Source organism: Meriones unguiculatus, chromosome 15, assembly GCF_030254825.1.
Source record: "Meriones unguiculatus strain TT.TT164.6M chromosome 15, Bangor_MerUng_6.1, whole genome shotgun sequence".
Lineage (NCBI taxonomy): Eukaryota > Metazoa > Chordata > Mammalia > Rodentia > Muridae > Meriones > Meriones unguiculatus.
The window spans coordinates 34523550-34536572 of record NC_083362.1 but is presented as its reverse complement, the minus strand read 5'-3'; the positions used below and the strand labels follow the sequence as shown (position 1 = coordinate 34536572).

The 13023-nt window shown below is 37.7% G+C and overlaps 1 protein-coding gene across 10 annotated transcripts in view; it reads right to left on the bottom strand.

Annotated features, from left to right (window-relative positions):
- Gulp1 (GULP PTB domain containing engulfment adaptor 1) overlaps positions 1-13023 on the bottom strand; it is a 265567-nt gene that overhangs the window by 8886 nt on the left and 243658 nt on the right. For all 10 annotated transcript variants that reach the window (XM_060368325.1, XM_060368326.1, XM_060368319.1 and 7 more), the window contains one exon: positions 7333-7471. In XM_060368325.1, the coding sequence (XP_060224308.1) occupies positions 7333-7471 (139 nt within the window). The remainder of the gene's footprint in view (positions 1-7332; positions 7472-13023) is intronic.

The window sequence follows — 13023 nt, the reverse complement described above, 5'->3', positions numbered from 1 at the left end:
TGATATGGCTGTATCTTGAGGTAGCCCTATTCCTAATTTTCTGAGAATGTGCTAGTTGATTTCCAAAGTGGTTGTACAAGTTTACATTCCCACCAGCAATGGAGGAGGGTTCCCCTTTCTCCATATCCTCTCCAGCATGTGTTCTCACCTGAGTTTCTAATCTTAGCCATTCTGATGGGCTTAAGGTGAAATATCGGGGCTGTTTTGATTTGCATTTCCCTGATGACTAAAGAAGTTGAGCATTTCTTTAAGTGTTTCTCTGCCATTCGATATTCCTCTGTTGAAAATTCTCTGTTTAGCTCTGTACCCCATTTTTTAATTGGATTACTTGATTTGCTGCTGTTTAACTTCTTCAGTTCTTTATATATTCTGGATATTAACCCTCTGTCAGATATAGGATAAAAATATTAAAATCTGTATACCTAAAGAAGCTAAGCAAGAAGGAGGACCCTGGGTAAGATGATCAATCCTCATTCAGAAAAGCAAATGGGATAGACATTGGAAGAGGGAGAAAACAGGGAACAAATCAGGAGCCTACCACAGAGGGCCTCTGAAAGGCTCTAACAAGCAAGGTTTCAAAGGAGATGCTGAGACGCATAACCAAACTTTGGGCCGAGTGCAGGGAATCTTTTGAAAGACCAGGGAGATAGGAAGACCTGGAGGGGACACAGGGAGAGCAACAGAACCAATTAATCTGGGCCCAGGGGTCTTTTCTGAAACTGATACTCCTACCAAGGACCATTCATGGTGATAACCTAGAACCTCTGCAGAGATGTAACTCATGGCAGCTCTGTGTCCAAGTGGATACCCTAGTAAGGGGAACAGGAACAGTCTCTGACATGAACTCAGTGGCTGACTCTTTGATCACCTCCCCCTGATGGGAGAGCAGCCTTAGCAGGCCACAGAGGAAGACAATGCAGCCAGTCTTGATGAGGCCTGATAGGCTAGGTTCAGATGGAAGGGGAGGAGGACCTCCCCTATTAATGGACTAGGGACTAGGAGAAGGGATTAGGAGGAACTTAGGAAACTAAAATGGGATTATTGGTGAAGAAAGGTCTTAAGTGAGCAAAATGGTAGAACATAAGTGATATGAAGGAGAAAATGCAGAAGGAAGCTCGAGCAGGACAAAGAGGGTTGGAGGAGGCTTAAAAAAAATTCACGTTGAAATCTACTATTTATAAACTTCATGTGTATATTTCTGTGTTCATATAAACAAGTTTAATTGCAGTCATGAACAGAGGATAAGGTTCCTCAGCCTGAGGATCCTTTTATTCCATTTAACATCAGGCTTTTCTTTAATCTGTTTATCTTCTTGACCACAGGATTTAGTTCCACTTCCTGGTGCCCCTATTCTTGAACTGTACATTTTATATTTTTCCTTACTCAGCATTCTCCCTTTCATTATAGAACACCATAAAAGTGAACACAAATAACCACATGACAGAATCAATATTAGGCTGCATGTTGGGGTTGGCCTGGTGCTATGTATTCTAATTACTGGCCCCCAAAATCTTGTCCCTGCTCAGAAGTGGACATTCTCAGGTAAGGCAACAACAAGGATTTGTTGTGTAAACCTATTCTTGTTATTTAAAACTACCTCAATGATTATATCTCATTAGTTGATTAAGCAGCATATACCCAGGCAGGGCAGAATGGGGTAGGTGTGGCTAAGGTTTCAAGGGTTTTGGGTTCATGAGAATCAAGGGGAAACAATGGAGATAGGAGGAAGGAGGACACCATGATGGGTTGGTGTGGAGAAAAATGTGGACCCTGAGTAAGGACCCCAATAAAGATGTGAAAAGGCCCAGATTAAGGATACAAACAAGTGTCATGTGATTATGGATGGATGGTAGACCAGATGAGGAGGATTAATGTAGATGGCATTGGATGGGGGCTGGGAGATGGATGGTGAGGTTATTGAGATAGTGTAGGTGAAATATCTGCCCAGCTCAAGGTAAATAAGGCAATTATAAATCTAACACGTGTCTGTGTCTTATTATTTGTGATAGTGGGTTAGATAATTTTTAACCCCAACAGCTGTTTTAATATTTCCTCTGCCAACACAATCCAAAATCTTTAATTTAGCCTCAGGATGACTTTTCAGACAAGGGCAAAGAGCAACCACATTCTTTATTAAAATATCACAAGAACAGTCTCTAGGCCACATACTAATACTTTTCTCGTCTGAAACCTCCAAGGCCCCAGAGTTTAAATCACCCCCTAGGCACCCTGCCTTCTATGTTCCTACTAGGATAGCCCATTAAGCCTCACTTAAAGCATTCAACTGCTTTTCTAATCCAAAGTCTCAATGACCACATTCCCCCAAAACAAAAGCATGGTCAGACCTATTACATCACTATTCTAGTTCCTGGTACTAACTCCTGTCTTAGGGTTGCCATGACCATATCATCTCCTATAAAGGAAAATGTTTAATTGGGGATAAATACAGCTTTAGAAGTTTAGTACAATATCATCACGGCAGGAAGCATGGTGGCATGTAGGCAGACATGGTGCTGGAGAGGTAGCTCAGAGTTCTATATCTTGATCTGAAGGAAGCAGGAAGTGTCTCTGTGCCATGCTGGGCATAGCTTGAGAAAATGAGACCTCAAAGCCCATCCCCAGAGTGACACAATTCCTTCAATAAGGCCACACCTACTACAACTAGGTTTTACTTCCTAATAGTGCCATTTTCTTTTGTATCCCTGCTGTAGACCCCTCCCTCATCCTCTCCCAATCCTACCCTCCCTCCATCATCGCCTCCCCTGACCCTCCCCAAGTCCACTGATAGGGGAGGTCCTCCTCCCCTTCCATCAGACCCTAGCCTATCAGGTCTCAACAGGACTGGCTGCATTGTTTTCCTCTGTGGCTTGATAAGGCTGCTCCCCCATCAGGGGGAGGTGATCAAAGAGCCAGCCACTGAGTTCATGTCAGGGACTGTTCCTGTTTCCATTACCAGGGAACCCACTTGGACACTGAGCTGCCATGAGCTTCTTCTGTGCAGGGGTTCTAGGTTATCTCCATGAATGGTCCTTGGTTGGAGTATCAGTCTCAGAAAAGACCCCTGTGTCCAGAATTTTTTGTTATGTTGATCTCCTTGTGGAGCTCCTGTCCCTTCTAGGTCTTCTTATCTCCCCCTGCACTCTGCTCAAAGTTTGGCTATGAGTCTCAGCATGTCTTTTGATACCGTGCTGGGTAAAATCTTTCAATGGCCCTCTGTAATAGTGCCATTTTATATGGGCCAAGCAACCAAACAGGAGTCTATGGGGGCCATTCCTATTCATACCACCACACTACAGTTCTTGTTTGCTAATCAGAACTTTATGGCAAGATTTCATTGCTGAAGACACTATATGCTTAGGTCCCAGCACATGGAGAAATCAAGTTGGCAATGACAAGGAAGGTGTCTTCACATTGCCTAGACGTGGTGACTAAGAAAAGAAAACAACAACAAAAAACATTAGAAACAGTTTGTATATCCTATGAGGTATGATAATGACCATGTTTTCAGTACTGGAACCAAAGTTATTCGGGTTGAATTTAAGGTCAGGTCCACAGGAGAAAACACATACCTGGCATTGTTACTCTGGCCAAGAACTCATGGTTGAAAGGTCCATAGGCCCCAAGTTGAATCTCTTATTATTATTATTTTAGAAATTTGACTTAATATTAAACTGCCTTCTAAATTCCGATTTCTATGCCTATAGACTAGTATATCTCTCAGACCTCATTAAAGCACTTTCTTTGTGCAATATATAGTGGCAAATGCAGAAACTCACAACTATCAAAATGCAGAGAATAAGCACCAGTGAAGTGCTTGGGCACAAATGGGACACCTACGTCACCCATTCCTCAAAGTTAGGAATCATTCTGTAGGAAGAGATAGAAAGACTGTCCAGAGATTAGTAAAGACCTGGGCAAAGCAGTGTTATGCACTATGACCAAATCTCCATACTCATTAACTCATAGGAACTGTGATGACCTACCCAAGATCAAGCAAGTCAACATTCCATCATGAAATAGGAAGCTTCTCCTGAGTTCCTGGCTTCTAAATGGGGAATTACTTAGAGCTGTTGGCCTCTAGGTACGTAAAAGCCAGTTTTCTTTAAAGGTGTAACTTCTGTGAATTGACCCACACTCATGAGTATAAGAGCAAGATAACTTAGGCTGGGTGAGTCATATAAATAAGTGGGGGACATGAAGTTGGGAAAGGCTAGGGAGTTGAGGCTGGATCTTAGAAGGGTTTGAGAGAGGAGAAGGGGTAAATATGATAAAAATATACTGAATGATAATTTCAAATAATTAATAAAACTAATATTTAAAAATTCCTTGGTCATGAGTAGTGGTTCATATCTGTAATACTTTCACTTTGAGGGTGTGGCTCTAAATTCCTTTGGGCTGACATTTATAGCCTCCATTTATTATTTTCTTTAAAAATTAACCATTCAAAATACATTGAATAATCAGCATGAGCAATGAGCTTTCCTGAGTTCCACACGGGAACTCCTACCATGCACTACAAGCTTCTGCTGACTCTTTAGAAGTGTATGTGAAAGGTCTTAATGTGGACATAATAAGGTGAAATGTGGAACAGATTTCTTCAATATTTATGTGGTTGGATTGGTTATTTCTCAGCCATTGTACCAACTCCTTCACAGTCTGTGACAGGGCATGGATCAACATGCAGATAGATGCAGACAATGAATGCCTACTGGAAGCTTGCTATGTAACAAGGAGAGATTTTGATGTTGTTTACCAATACATAGAAGATATTCGAAAACATATTTAATATAGCAAAGACAAACCCCTTAAACAATTATTATATACAGAAAAATTATAGGATTTTCACTCTTTACATTTTCTTCCACTAACGACACATGAATGTCATGTAACAAGACTACTTAAACTACTCTAGGAAGCACATTAAAAATAACTATATTATGATTAATTATTCATAATAAAGTTAAGATGTTAAATAAAGCTGAATGCACAATAAAACAAGTTTATGATTCAAGTAGCCCTATATCAAAATATTATCATTCATACAAAGTTCAACTTGCAAATAGAAATGTGTTTAGTATTTTTTCAAGTATAAAGAAAAATAGAATCAATAAAATTTGAACTTCTCTGTAGAGGAATATAGAACGGCAGAGAAAGACTTAAAGAAATGCTTAATGTCCTTAGCCATCAAGGAGATGCAAATCAAAACAACTCTGAGATTTTACCTTACACCCATCAGAATGGCTAAGAGCAAAAACTCAAGTGACAACACATGCTGGAGAGGTTGTAGAGAAAGGGGAACCTCTTTCTCTACATTCTCACCAGCAAAGGAGGTCCTCCATTGCTGATGAGAATGTAAACTTGTACAACTACTTTGGAAATCAATCTGGCGCTTTCTCAGACAAGTAGGAATAGTGCTTCCTCAAGATCCAGCTATATCATGTCTATATCCTAGACATATATCCAAAAGATACTCAAGTACACAACAAGGACATTTGTTCAACCATGTCTGTAACAGCTTTATTTGTAATAGCCAGAAGCTGGAAACAACCCTGGTGTCCCTCAGTGGAGGAATGGATACAGAAACTGTGGTAGATTTACACAATGGAATCCTATTCAGCAATTAAAAACAAGGAAATCATGAAATTTGCAGGCAAATGGTGGGATCTAGAAAAGATCATCCTGAGTGAGGTATCCCAGAAGCAGAAAGACACACATGGTATATGCTCACTTATAAGTGTATACTAGCTATATAATATAGGATGAACATACTAAAATCTGTACACCTAAAGAAGCTAAACAAGAAGGAGGTCCTGGGGTAAGATGATCAACCCTCACTTAGAAAGATAAATGGGATGGGCATTTGAAGTAGGAGAAAACAAGAATCAGGATAGCAGCCTACCATAGAGGACCTCTGAAAGACTCTGCTTAGCAGTGTATCAAAGCAGATTTTGAGACTCATAACCAAACCTTGGGCAGAGTGCAAGGAATCATATGAAAGAAGGGGGAGTTAGTAAGACTTGGAGAGGACAGGAGCGCCACAAGGACCAAATATATCTGGGCACAGGGGTCTTTTCTGAGACTGATTCTCCAACCAAGGACCAGGCATGGATATAACCTAGTACCCCTGCTCAGACATAGCCAATGGCTGCCTATCATACAAATGGGCTTCCTAGTAAGGAGAACAGGGACTATCTCTGACATGAACGCAGTGGCTGGCTCTTTGACCTTCTCCTGCCCCTGAGGGAGGAGTAGCCTTGCTAGGCCACAGAGGAGGATATTGTAGCCAGTCCTGATGAGACCTGAAAAGCTGGGTCAGAAGGAAGGAGAGGAGGACCTTCCCTATCAGCGGACTTAGGGGCAGGAGGCGATAAGGGAGGAAGAGTGAGATTGGGAGGGAATGAGAGAGGGGCTACAGCTTGGATACAAAATACATAAACTGAAATTAATATAAAAAATAAAAATTAAAAAAAATTGAAACCTATATAAAAGCATAATACTTCAATAATTAAGCTGCTCAGTTTTTATTTTATGTAAAAGTACCTTTTATTCCCCTTAGGTAACAATCTTCTGTCTGCTAACCTAGGCCTAGTCCTGGAAGCTTCTAGCTCTGTACAATCTAACCTAGGCATAGAACTTTTTAAGTCTCTGAGAATTACTGCTTAAATAAAGTCACCCTTTCTTGTTTTTTCTGAGCTCATAGTTGGCTGGTTCACCTCAGCTTTTCTGGCTCAAACTCCTCTCCCAGCTAACTTATTCAGCCTGGCTTTTCCCTTGGCTCTGAATTGTTCTGATTGACCTCAAACTAGCTCTAGCAATTTGCTCTAATCTCCTGGCCTCTACTCATTCTCTGGCTCCCTTGGTCTTTCCCTTAGTTCTTTCTCTGCAACCTGTATCTCTATTGCTGCCCCAGTAAAACTGTTCCCCCCACCCCTCTCTTTCTCTCTCTCTCTGCATTGCCCCTTAAGTAGCTTCCTTTTCCTCTCTCTTCTCTATTCTGTCATCTTTCTCTGCTTCATCACTGTTTTTGCCACTCAATTAGACATCACTTTCAAAAATGGGTGTTTCCTTCCACAAACTAACCTTCATTGTTTGGGATTAAAGGCATGTACCACCATGCCTGGACCTAAGCTTTTCTTTTCCTGAAACTTGTTCTATACCGGGCTGGCCTTGAACTCAGATCTGCTTGCCTCTGTTTTTATTCTAGCTGGATCTTCTTGCCAGAAGAGCCATGTTCTGAATTAAAATTCTTCTACAATTTTATTTCAACAAAACGTGAAAGGTTGAAAGTACACCAAACTACAGCAAGAATCCCGATAGGATGAGCATGCTTACTGATCTCTGCAGTTCTGCTAGGAACTGTTGGTAACTGTGTGCCATTTCGAGCAGGTGATGGAGACTGATGTGAAATTGGGGAAAATGGAATCATATCAAAGATGTCAGTAGAAGGAGATGTCACTGTCACACTGCCAGCCTGCAATAAAGATAGTAGTCAGTGTCATGACCCATGCACACATATTCTTATCCTGAGAAAATCATATACACGTGAAACACACAAACAACCCTGAGGTGAATCAGACAGCTTGCCATTCTGTAAATGAAACGTATTTAACTATATTTCATGTGTTTCACACTAACACACCATATTCTCATGTAAAAGAAAACAACTAAAATTTGTTCTCAAAGTGCATAACAGCAATAGTTTGGCTGACGTTGAAGATGGATGAGAAAGTATTCTTGTGTGTGTGTGTATATATATATATATATATATGTATATATATATATATATATATATATATATATATATATACTTACAAACAATTGCCATTCCTTCCAAAAACAAACACCTTAGAAACTATTTGAATAAAAACAAAAATTTTGAAATTGACTTTGCATAAGGTTAACACAGAAGAGTACTTTCTTAAGTATAAATGTTAAAATTAAAATTGCTTTTCTGTATTCTTAAAAGTAGACCATATTCATTTGAGTTTATAAGCACAGAACAACTATTTGATATTCATAGCAGTAAATTTTATTCCTGGATAATTTTATCATGTTTTCAATAGTAAACCTTGTAAAATACTTATTTTAATAATTAATAAATTAATAATCAAGAATGTAATATCCAAGTTATTAAAATATACAATGCAGGTTGGTACTAGGAAGATATAGGAAAATGAATGTTAATATTCTCTGAAAAGAGAGCCAAAATTAATGTAAAATGAGAAGACTAAAATTTTGTCAAGGTAAAATTGTCATACTGATTCTTCAGTTAGAGAGGAATTGGAGAACTGCTTGCCTTTCCTATTACATTATGGAAAGAGAGTCCAGTGTAGCTCAGAGTGAAGGTAGAGTGTTCAGAATAAATGAACAAGGGCTGTTGGTGTGTAGAAAAAGGATGTATTAGCTATCCAATTAAAAAGATTGTTTGTGTATTTTTCTGCATAAAAATGTCACAGTTTCCCTTTCTTCAAAACTTTATTTATTATAGCCCTCACTCCCTCTATAATTTATATATTATAATCCTTTTTTTCTTCCCTGATTTCCATGTCTTTTCTTGAGATGTAAAATATTAAATCTTACCTGTTATACTAGAAAGCAGAAATATTGTTGATGTTTTTTTCTTCTAGCTTCTATACCAACCCTAAAATATATGTTCAAGATTTCTAAACTCCCAGGATTCTCTATTTCAAACTTCACTAAGTAAGAAGTTAAGAAAATAAAAATATACCACAAAGGCCCCAATCATATTAATAAAGGCACTGCCAACCAATAAAGGACACAATCTATAAGAACTCTTTTTAAGTAGAGAACAGGTATTAGAGTTTTCTGACCAGCAAGTTACATGAGGTCTTGCAATGCTGCTCTCACTGACTGGCTTGAGCAAGCCACTTTTAGAAGGTGGTGATATTAATGGCCCCACTGACACACTGGAGTAAGGTGAGTTGTCAGGAATGACAGAAATGGAAGGAGATAGATGATCATTATTGCTCCAGAGAGAGGGTGAACAGCCCTGAAATTCATGTGACACTTGAACAGACACTCTGCTTGGCAGCTGTACAGGAACAACAGAAAGAGAAACATGCCAACGGGAAGAAAGAAGTGGAGGAAGTGAAGAACATGCATGAAGATTATTTGGAAAAGGTCTTTTATGAAAATTAATAGCATAATTACTAAATCAAAGTACACTGAAGTTGAATTTCTGTATGAGTTCTGACTGATACCCATTATTGAAATATGATCATATTTTCACAGTTTTAAGCAGAATATTGGAGTCTCCAGGACGTCAGAGGAAGACAGTAGAGAATAAACTGAGACAGCTGTGATGTATTTTAAGGTCTCTGTGATTGCAGTGTGGTACATTAAGATGAACAATTGTGGACATAGGAGAGGTTCTGGTGAGTAGTCAATGACTGTAGAATTTTCTAGTGTTAATATATAATTTAGTAATATTTGAGTCTTCATAAGTATGACTAACAACAATGGTAATATCTTTACATTTTCACAGAAGTAATGCCCATAAATTCATATGATATACCCCTCTATAAGCTCAGAAGCAAAGCCAAAATCCAAAACTGTGATTTCACTTCCCCTGTCCATCCTGAAAGTAAGGAGTTTCCCATGGAAGAACACTCTGGAGACAGAAAGGAAGTTATAGCTATTAGAGGTCATAAATAATAAGAAAGTAGCACAGTAAACAGTATCTGAATATCAGACTTTGGGTGACTTTTGGCCATCATTCTTTTAGCATGGACATTTCTTGCCAAGAGCTGAGCTCTGTCTGGGTGTCAGATTCTATAGTTACAAGATAAAATCAAAGCTACAATTAGGTTTTTATTCATTTACTATGATACTATAAGCAAGAGGCCAGAAAGAAGGAGCCTACTCCATCAATAATCCATTGCATTTTCTCTCCTAGGTGGTGATGAAAGGATGGAAGTATGGGATGAGGCACTATGTCATTGCTGAGGGAGACTGAGCAAAATGTTCCTCAGGGTTAGAATTTAGATCTTCCTTCCTTCCTTCCTTCCTTCCTTCCTTCCTTCCTTCCTTCCTTCCTTCCTTCCTTCCTTCTTTTTTATCTTTCTTAGAAGTACTGAATACAAAATCAGAGTAAGTAAAAGTGTTGTGAAGACCCCAGAATAAACAAAGCTGGTAGCAACATTAAAATGAGGTCTTGACCCGAGTGTCAAATGAAGACTTTTGTATCAAGGCTCAAAATGCCGAGTTGCATGAGCATGGGCCAGCTGGGAAACTGACCACCCAACTCAAATGAAAACTGCCCCAGCTCTACGGTGGTGGGGTTGGGTGGACAGCTGTGTTCTGGTGAGTTACCAGATTGTAATGTTGGCTCATACTTCTAAAATTAATTTTTATGGCATTTTCCCTAATTTGCATTTTAAATTAAAATATATTTACATCACTTTGCCTCTTCCCCTCCTCTGTCCAATCCCCTCCTTATCCCTTCTATATAATTCCCTCATTTCCTCTCAAACTCATGAACTTTTAAAAATTATTATTGTTACATATGTATATAAATGCATTCATATATAGATGCAACATACTGAGTCCATTTAGTGTTGCTTGTATGTCTATGTTCTGAGGGATAAGTATTGGATAACTTACTAAAGGGTGGGAAAGACTAATTGCTCCTCCTTCATCAGTTAATTGTTTACTGTACATATTTAACACCACTGGAAAAATAAGCCTTAAAAGTAACGAATCCTCGAATTTAAAGCTTATACCACCAGGAAAGTATTATATCAGGCTTCCAGATTTAAAGTGTGAGTATAATTTCTTAATTGTGAGACCTATTACTTTATATTTCTTTCAAAATTCATGAAAGTTAAATGGTTATAACTTGCCTAGGCACAAATCATGAAAAGAAATCTAAAACAAAGGTTTAATACTGTGAGCAAGTACTGCCTGATAGAACTGGAAAGAAAATATATTTCCTTCTCATTCAGCAGTGATTATCTCTAAATCAATCGGTGTGTGGACAGCAATTCTGAATGTGAAGTTGAGAACAAGTAATAATTTTCTGTGGGCACCAAATGTTCTTTACTGATGTTCATGTATAAACTTCATGACTTCGTTTAGAGACTCATATTTGGATTGTGTAATTGAGAGTTTTCACAATGGGCTCTTGCATAGCTTGAATGTTGAGAGAACACTGAAGAGAGATAAATAATCAGGCTTGTTTACCAGAAAAAAAATACACATTTTGGGTGGCAATTGTTTTATCTAGTCTAATCAGTGACTGCAGAGTTGATTATGTAAAAGTAGAATTTTATCAAACACTGGTCAATGGGAAGAAAAACATTTGTTTTACCCAGAAATAGTTGGTATTCCTTAAAACTAAAATTTTATTCATTTTGCTTTTTGGTGATAGCTTGATTTGTCTGAAAGCTCCTGGAGCTGGTGAAGTAAAATGCAAGACTCTAGACATAAGCACCATGAGGAAAAAACTGACTTAACTAGGTATGCCCACATTTTATAGAGGAAAAATTTTCTGAAGGTGATCATGAGGCCATAAGGGCACTTTTCAAACATAAATATAAGCAACGCTGCCATGTGAATATAATAAATGGAAATCAGATTGTTCCTGGATGATTAGTCCTAAATGGCAAAAAAAAAGAAAGAAAAAAAAAAAAGAAAAGAAAAGAAAAGAAAGAAAGAAAGAAAGAAAAAAATCCAGCCTCTCATCTATTGCCAAACCACGAGAATGCAGATAAAAGCAAACCATGGAGTCAAGGAATGGAAATTTTTTAGTGTCTTTAAATAATACTTTAGCATAAGGAACAATTTGTAAAACTAACATAAGGTTTCCACAATCTTGATGTAATGAGGAGATACATATAAAGGGTAATATTAAGGCTTATTTTATTTGCTAGAAATGGAACCTGTGACTTAGCCAACTGAGTAGAATTTAGGACTGTGAACATCCTGTGTTGGGATGGCCATTTGTGAGGTCATCTGTTTGGGAAGGTCGTACTCTGCTTAGCACAAAAACACTAAAAACCCATTAAGCATTTAATGACAATTGTTGTGCATAAAACTTACCTATATTAATATATGCGGATAATGGAATCCTTAATCAATTCCAGTATTTCTTCACTTATTGTATAGACCTCTCTTTCTTTATCTAAACTACTAAAAACTTTAATAATGTTGTAAGCAATCTATATTTATTCCTGAGTTCATCACAAAAGTAAAAATGTACAGAGTTTGCAGAATTTCAATTCCAGAGCACTCTGTCGGAATGTTGAGAGGTGATCTTTCCTGGGGTATCCTTGAAGGTAAGATTAAAGTATCAGAAGAAAGAACAGATGGGCATTATATCTAACTTAACAGAAATTGGCTAACCTGAAAACACGTAACAGGTCATTGAGTAAGATATGCTTACAGATTAATTTGTATTTTAATTATTGTATATCTGTTATTTTTCCAGCTCAGTAGTTTGAACCATTCCAAATCTTTAAAAATGGATATTGCTAAGTATGACTACATATTAAATAGTTGAAAGTAACGTGAACTTATTTTAAAATTTTACTGTAATAAATGTGGAAATTTATTTTACAGTAGAAAAGGATATATAGCTACACTTAAGAAATATGTTTTTTAGACAGCTTATGTTCACTGCTTTTTAAATAAATTAGAAAATGAAAAGCAAAGATATTGGTTAATAATTTCTTCAAAAAAGAAAATCCCTGAAACCATATATACACATACAGCAAAATGAACTCAGTAGGTTGTACTTATATCTTTGTGAAAATGTATACATAAATATATATGTAACAATAACTATCAAAGAAAAAGAGGCTATCAGTTTTGAAAGTATCAGGGATGGGAAGGACAGAGGGTGTTGGAGTGAGGGTACCTGAGAGGTGATGGAGTGAAGAAAGGGAAGAAGAAAATTGATGTAATTTGATTTTAATTAAAAATGTGCTGAAAGATAAAGAATAAAAGTAGGCTAACAAAATCCTATAACTGTATTTTCAAAACTAATGGGTCACATTTATCACA